Source organism: Sinocyclocheilus rhinocerous, unplaced genomic scaffold (assembly GCF_001515625.1).
Source record: "Sinocyclocheilus rhinocerous isolate Xijiao unplaced genomic scaffold, SAMN03320098_v1.1 scaffold2578, whole genome shotgun sequence".
Taxonomy (NCBI): Eukaryota; Metazoa; Chordata; class Actinopteri; order Cypriniformes; family Cyprinidae; genus Sinocyclocheilus; species Sinocyclocheilus rhinocerous.
Window position 1 is genome coordinate 601,806 of NW_015643596.1, and position 8,442 is coordinate 610,247.

General features: G+C 34.2%; 1 protein-coding gene and 1 pseudogene across 1 annotated transcript in view; both read left to right on the plus strand.

The window, feature by feature from the left end:
- Positions 1-3,307: 3,307 nt before the first annotated feature.
- Positions 3,308-6,345, plus strand: LOC107757464 (amine sulfotransferase-like; annotated as a pseudogene).
- A 1,259-nt stretch (positions 6,346-7,604) lies between these two features.
- LOC107757450 (ribosomal RNA processing protein 36 homolog) overlaps positions 7,605-8,442 on the plus strand; it is a 4,241-nt gene continuing 3,403 nt past the window's right edge. The window contains exon 1 of the mRNA XM_016574926.1: positions 7,605-7,782. Coding sequence (XP_016430412.1) covers positions 7,605-7,782 — 178 coding nt within the window. The remainder of the gene's footprint in view (positions 7,783-8,442) is intronic.

Here is an 8,442-nt window from a genome sequence, read left to right on the forward strand (position 1 = left end):
GTAAACGAGGGCGGAACTCCTTATATGGGCATTTCTCCCGGAGCGCGCCCGCGCACACATCGACCTGAGCAGAGCAAGAGCGCGTGCCCGGGACTCGCACAGGAAGAATCTCCAAAGAAGTGTGTTTTTGGTTGTAAAGGGAAAGATAAGTTTGTTCAGCTTCCTAAAGAACCCAACATTATGTAAACAGTGGATGCAGTTTGTTTTTCCGGAGCATCAAAGCAGTTTCACAAGCATGTTTGTTGACGAACATTTTATAAACAAGGCCCAGTTCGATGCTGGATTAGTACATTGTTTGATACTGAAGGATGGAGCGGTCCCAGCTATAAAAGATCCTGGTCATGATTCAGAACTGTAGACGGTAAGTGAAACTGCATCAAATGTCTGTGTTTTGTTGGCAGTCAGAGCTCAAGTGCTGGTCAATCTTTGGCTCCGCCCACGGCTCGCCTCCAGGAGCTCGGCTGTTTCCGGAGAGAATCGTAAAGCTGTATCTTTCTTTTATAAATATGATAAAACTAAAGACTTTTTAGAGATATGAAGGATGCAGTACTACTCTATAGGTACTCAAGATTAACATGAGATTGGGTGAAACTGTGTGTTATGTCCCCTTTAAATTGTCCTCATTGCTTATTTAACTATTGCATGACTTTTAACGGTGTCATTTTTGATGTTAGGCTTAAATTAGGCTGAAACTATCCTATTTAAAGAAATATGACAAAGATAAATCACATGAAACCTCTCCTTCTGTGTCTGTTTGTGACCATTTTATTGATATTTTATTATCTTAGTATATCTAGATCAGTGGTTCTCAACCAGGAATGCGGGGTCCAAAGGGGGCTCTGAGCAAACTTCCAAGAGGGGCCACAGAAAGACTTTAAAATATTTAAATGAACAAATTATCATTAATATATTTATATATAAAATCGAAATAATCTGAATTAAAATGCTATAATAATAATAATGTCAAGAAACTGAAATCACATTTCCTTTTATTCCCCTTTGTTCCTGAAACTTCTGGAATCACAAACAAATCATAGTTAAATTCAAAGATCCTGGGAACATCTGATCTAGAATATTATTGAAAATATAAATATGGACCAAATGCAACCAAAATTTGTGCATTACACCATGTCTTTGCATTCATAATTGTGATATTATTGGCCTTCTGAATTTTGCATTTACTATTTGAAATGATAATTAAGATTTAGGTTGGCACACTGTGAACTAATAAGTAACACTTCAACTGACTATTGTGTAACAGCTATTTCTCGCCGTGGATAAATCAAGGTCTTGTTCACCATTTACAGTCTTTAGTGTTGCTGATTTGGTTCAGTAAGAACTCAAACATGGCTCAGCAGAAATACAAAATGCTTAGTGACAAAATGTTCACATTTGTATAACCACAGTTTTACTACAAATACCATGGTTAAACTATGGTTAGTGTAGCAAAACCAAAATGACCGTGAATTTAACGGTAAAAGACTGTAAAAATGCTACAGTAAAAACCTGTTAAATGGTTAACGGTAAATTCCCCTACTATATACGGTGAAAAACTGTATTGGACATTACATGTATTGGACATTAATTTTACGGTAGTTTTAAGTTAAAACCGTAAAACCTAAAACGTTGCTACCGTATTTTTTACGGTAAATTTCCAGCAACCACAGCTGCCGGTTTTTTACCGTAAATTTTACGGAATTTTTTTTACAGTGATGGTTTTTGGTTTTATTTGTGGTAAAACCATGATTAATTTTAAACACACTGAAAATAAAGCACTACAAACATATCCGTCAACAGAATATCAAAGTAGGCTTTTATTAAACGAATCAAGGAGTGAATCTGTCAACCACTGCTTTAAAACATCTGTTGGACATGATTCAAGTTCAACGCACAATAGCAAGCACACCAACACTTCATAGCATATTTAGTCAATCTTTCTGAAAATGGCCGATTAAGCAGTTTATATTATAATATCTATGCCTTAGTTTTGTTTTGGAGTCATCAAGCACGCGGCATCACATCAGCATCGCCATCTTCATCTGGCTTTAGTTCGGTTAGGACCAGATTTCTTTGCAGTTGTTGTACGTTGTAAAAAAATGCTGAATATGCATTCACGCCATGCAACGGGTAACCTAAGCAGTAAATAGCCTACTATAGGCTATTATCCGCCAAAGCACGGGATATCCGTTGAAGTGGACTAAACATTCCTGAGGTCAAATAAAAAATGACAGAACCTCAGCTGCTTCTCGCGGGTTTTATTTGGTTTTACATATACAATACAATGTGCAAATGTAACGCGATAACCATTCAAAAATACTCTATTTTTATATAGCCTAATAATAATAATAACAACATTTATGAATACTCAAACGCATGTTAACCTGCTTTATCGTTAGTTCTTACAGGTTGGGTGATTTTTCCTTCTCCACTTCCTAATGCTTTAACTATTAATTGTATAATACCAGTAATTGTATTTCATGTATTTTGTAATTGTTATTATAACTAGTTGTAGACCTTTCTGATATTTCTAAGGTCCCGCAGTTCAACAAAATGACCGGTAGATGTCAGCAAACACCAGTTCATGACATAAACATAGATAATATAAATTTTTAAAAATGATTATAATTAAATTTTAAATAATAAATGTCAGATCATTTAAGCCTAAAACTAAGTCAATGAGTTGCTCCCGGTTTTTTTATTTTTTATTTTTATTTTTTGTGTATCAATCTCTTTGCTTCAAACTGTCTTTATCTTCGTTCAAAACTGCAAGTTTTTTTATGATGGGATTAACCTGGGACAAACCACTAGGGTGAACTTTGTTTAAACTGCCCTCATCGCTTATTTAACTATTGCATTTTTAACAGTGTTGTTTTCAGTGTTAGGTTTACATTAGGCGTAAATGATCCCATATAAACAGATATGAAAAAGATACATCACATAAAACCTTTCCTTCTGAGCCTGTTTATGACCATTTTATTGATGTTTTATTCTCTTAGTATATCTAGAACAGTGGTTCTCAACCAGGGGACCGGGACCCAAAAGGGGCCCTCAGCAAACCTCCAAGAGGGGCCACAGAAAGATTTTAAAATATTTAAATGAATAAATTATTGTTAATATATTAAAATAATTTAACTAATCTGAATTAAAATGCTAAAAATAATAATAATAAAACCAAGATGTAAATCAAATTTTCTTTTTTCTCCCTTTGTTGTTTTTATTTCAGAACATACAGTGGGCCTTTGAATATTGTGTTGTACAACAGGGGCCATTAAACTAAAAAAGGTTGAGAATCACTGATCTAGAATATTATTGAAAGTATAAAGATGGACCACATGCAACCAGTGCATTGCATGTGCATTACGCCATGTCTTTGCATTCATATTTGTGAATTTATTGGCCTTCTGAACTTAACTACTGCATTTACTATTTGAAATGATAATATTAGGTTGACGCAAGGAGTCCAAAGGTCGGCCATGAACTACACAAAAATAAATAACACTTTAACTGGCTACTGTTTAACAGCCCATTTCTCAGTGAAATCTGGCCCTGGATAAATCAAGGTCTTCTCCGCTACGCTTTTTGCTAGTCAAACATGGCTCAGCAGGAATACAAAATGCTTAGTGACAAAATGTTCACATACAAAGGAACAGTCTTAACTTTGTCAGACAATTATGATCTTACTCCAGAATATATTGACAATTTGGTGGATTTTGAAACGAAGGACGATGATGTCTTTGTTGTTACCTTCCCCAAATCCGGTAAGTGAGATATTAGGCTGTATTTATGAGATTTCTATTTCAAAGTACCTCTGTAGTCCAACTTTCAGCATACTTTGACTTTGCCACAGTTTAAGCTAGCGGAACAGTGTGAACTTTGCATTACCACATAAATGTTTAAAGTTATATACCAAAAATTCAGTCAAGTCCAATATAAGTATTTTATGCTGGACTCTACGCCGGTCTCTCAGGTACGGTATGGACCCAACGGATCATGACGTTAATATATGCTGAAGATTTCCCGGACAAAGCCGACCAAATCACATATGACCAGATGCCCTGGCTAGAGTATCGGATAACGGGAAGAGATTACAACACACGTCCATCTCCAAGACTCTTCTGTTCTCATTTACTCCAGCCGCTGATGCCCAAAATGCTGCAAAGAAAAGGAAAAGTGGGTATATGTTCATCAATCGATGGCTTGATGTCATGCACCGGTTTTAATACATCTGTCTTTGCTGTCAGGTCATCTATGTCATGAGAAACCCTAAAGATGTCATGGTGTCATATTTCCATTTTTCCAACAATATGAATCACCTGGATTCATCTGAGAGCTTCGATGAGATGCTGGAAAAATTCTTCACAGGATGCAGTAAGAGCCAAAACACTGTAGCTTAGGCCTATATACAGTGTTGGGAAGTAATAGTAACTAGTAACTTAGTTACTGTAATAATATTACTTTTTACAGTAACTAGTAGTGTAACTAATAAGATTTCAGTAATAATAATATTACAGTTACCATCCAAAAAACAGCTTAGTTACTTTTGATGCCTCAACCACGCTGAAAATCCAACAATCAAATCATTCCTAGATTTATTTTCACGACTCGCACATGCATGTGATGTCCCCAGTGCAGCAGGCAAGCTTGGAATAAAATCTTACATTCAGCAGATAGATATATTGCATTATATCGATTTTGTCAGGAAAAAAAGATGATCTGAACACTGTTGTGTAAGTTGTGGCATCCCTCTGATCAGCATATGGTACATCCTATTAATATAATTAAAAATCATTTTGGAAAATTAAACAGTTTCTTACAAACTTATGTGATTTGATCAAATACATAATGAAATATAATCGTATATGGGTAATGGAGAAATTACAATTAGCTTCAAGCTGCACATGACAATTAATGAGATTAATACTTCTACTTGAATGTCATTATCAATCACTATTGAGTGTTTGTAATAACTTCTGACTGCGATCCAATGTGGATTTTGGTCAAATGATGAGGCAGAAATATGTTGTTAGTAACATTCTAGAAGAATTTAATGTGGAAGATACACAGTTACAACTTCTGTGGGGCGTGAAGAAAAAGTAAAAAGTAACTAGTAGTGTAACTATTTATTGTTGCCAGAAAGTAATAAGTAAACTAACAATATTACTTTTGAAAGGAGTAACTAGTAATGAGTAATATATTACATTCTTTGAGTAACTAGCCCAACACTGCCTTAATATAATTTTTTTGAATAACAGATGAAATACATGAAGACTGGTAATATTGACAGTGTTGGACAGTGTGATAGGTTGAGAACGACTCTTGAGGTACCAGCACCAGTTTACATCAGACAACAGCAAGGTGCCAAGGCAGTCCTGGTGTGAGCTGCTACTAATAATGAGCAAGATGGGCCTTTCAGAGTAGGAGATGGAGTTAAAGGGGTCCTATTATGCTTTTTCACTTTTTAAATTTTTGTCAGTGTGTAGTGTGTATGTTTGGGCATAAAAAAAGATCTAGAAAGTTGCAAATCTCCCTTTGAGCTTTCCATCAAACTTTCTTTGGAGTTATTGTATTTCTCTTTGGATATACGGTATATAAATATCTGTATGAAATGTACAAATCTTTTATCAGGACCTCAGATCCGTCGTTGTGAAAATCTGTGAGTTTGTGGGAAAGAATCTGTCAGACGCAGCGATCGATAAAGTGGTGGAAACAGCCACGTTCAAGCACATGAAGAAAGACCCCTTGGCCAACTATGAATTCCTTTCTCTGACTGTCACAGACCGTCCAAAAGGACTTTTTTTGCGCAAAGGTCAGACAAAAGTGAAAAATCAAGAGTTGGTCTTTTAAGCATTTTCATATTTCTAAGCATTATTATTTTCCCTGCATGTCTCAATCAGGCCTGTGGACAATCTAATCATTATTAATGCAACGTCTCTTCTAGGAGTGACAGAAGATTTTGAAATTGATCATTATTTAAAAGTTCATTATTAAATGTGATAAGTGTGACATATTAGCTAATGTTTTCAATCTGCTGTATTACAGGAACAGTTGGGGACTGGAAGAACTCTTTAACCGTGGCTCAGAGTGAATGTTTTGACAGCGTCTACCAGGAAAGAATGAAGGACGTACCTCTTAACGTGGTCTGGGACATCTCAGAATTGCAGGGATGAAAACTCAAGCCGTGACATCCATTTTACAAACTAATAAAGATAAAACACTATCACAATAATAAAAGGAAGGCATGATGGATGTATTGGCTACACGACCATATCAAAACTGATAACAGATAACTTGACGGAGGTTAAAGGGTTATTGTGAACATATGAATTTACAGTCTGTAATTTTCAACCTATTTTATATTTGATCAATGTAATCATTTTTACATTTATGTTGTAAATGTTAAACAAACAAATAAATGAAATCCTGGCAGTTATATTAAATTTTGGTAAATGTAAATCTCAAAATTAAAAGTCTTTATTCCCAAAATATAAAATGTACCTCCCATCTCTATATTGTTTTGAAAGACTCAGAAATATATACATATATACAGGTGCATCTCAATAAATTAGAATGTCGTGGAAAAGTTCATTTATTTCAGTAATTCAACTCAAATTGTGAAACTCGTGTATTAAATAAATTCAATGCACACAGACTGAAGTAGTTTAAGTCTTTGGTTCTTTTAATTGTGATGATTTTGGCTCACATTTAACAAAAACCCACCAACAAATTAGAATACTTCATAAGACCAATAAAAAAAAAAATGCGCTGTTCTCAAACTTCCACGTGCGCATGGGAAGCGCATTTCTCGCAAATAGTCATCTTCGCTAGTTCTGTGACATAATTGTTGACATTTATTGTTCTTTGCGTTAAGTGGCACTACATTACATCTTTAATAAAAATGTCGTGTTAGGATTTTCCTCATTCTGTCGGCATGTTTTTCTGTTGTACCTAAGCACAGATGTCTGGATAAAAACACCACCACAGTAAGTACGAGCATTTCAGAAAAATACTAATAAACAAATGCAGCTTTTCATATAGTTCTTACTGTAGTTGAATAACAATAGGACATTCATATTGTCTGTAGAAATCTATCATTTGAAATTATAATTTTGTACTTGACAACCGTATTAAGACCAGTTTTAATGCATTTGTGCAAGATTATTCAGCATTCATTTAATTGATCTTAAGTAACCATTAACAAGTAAACCTGTTTATTTACATATTTAATTTGATATGTTCTCATATTTCTTCCCTTTAATAACGTAACGATGCCTCGTTTCTACAGCTCTAAACAAGCTAAATAAAAAAAGGACAAAAAAAAACCAAACATAATGCCTAAATCAGCAAAGAAACTGACTAAAATGGAACATCAGAGTTCAGATGATGAAGAGGACGTTTTAGAGATGGAGAGAAACTTTGCGGTAAATATCATATATTATGTTGGGTGTCCTTATTAGTGATAATCACCATGTTTAGAATGAAACCATCATATTTAAAAACATGGTATTAATCATATCATATAATAAAATATAATTTGTTGTTACTACTATAAATGTATATTCAATTATTATTGGATCTCCTTCAGTACTTTCAGAATCTTTACTTAGATGCAAACTTCAGCAGAGGATGAAGAGGAATTGAGAAATGAAGATGCATCTGCAGAGGAAGACGAAGAGGATGAAGACAATGGCGTGGATGATGAAGATGAGTCAGGGAGTGATGAAGATGAAGCAGATAGTAACCCTGAAGATGTACAATCACACACGGAAGGAAACCTTAAAAAAGGTAAGATCAGATATTTATGTAACCCTGGCAATGGTTTTATCATTTAAGTTATTATTTAGGAATATTTAATTGCTGATACTGTTTAAAAGAGCAATTTTACATTTACTTTCATGTCTTTGTTTTTGTGTAGAATTGTCAACCTTGTCCTTTGAGGAAATCATGAAGCTACAGAATAAAGTTGGAACAAAAGCGTACAATAAAATCGCTTATGGTGCCACAAAGCCTCAGAAGAAAACCGAGCCCATGAAACGATTAACTAAACACAGGTACCTGCAGTGTTTAGTATTATTTCTATTGATTAATTATTATAGGATTTTTTCATATTTTGATTTTGCTTTTATATACTTATTTTCCATTTCAGTTAGTTGTCAAGGCAGTATGTCCAATTTTTTTTTAAGTTTTCATATTCATAATATTAATATTCTATTAGATTTGTTTCATTTCTGTTAATGAAAATTATTTTAAATAGTTTTAGTTACCAATAACAACACTGCCCTGCTCAGCTAGGCTTTTTAAATTTGTAACCACCTTTAATCAATGTTTTTAGTGGTGCATCGTGCTAAAAAAATAATAATTTATGTGAGTTAAAGTTATTTTGTATAGCTGTTTTTGGCTTATGTGTATGATTTGTCTAAAAACTATATGTTTTTTAGCCCTCAA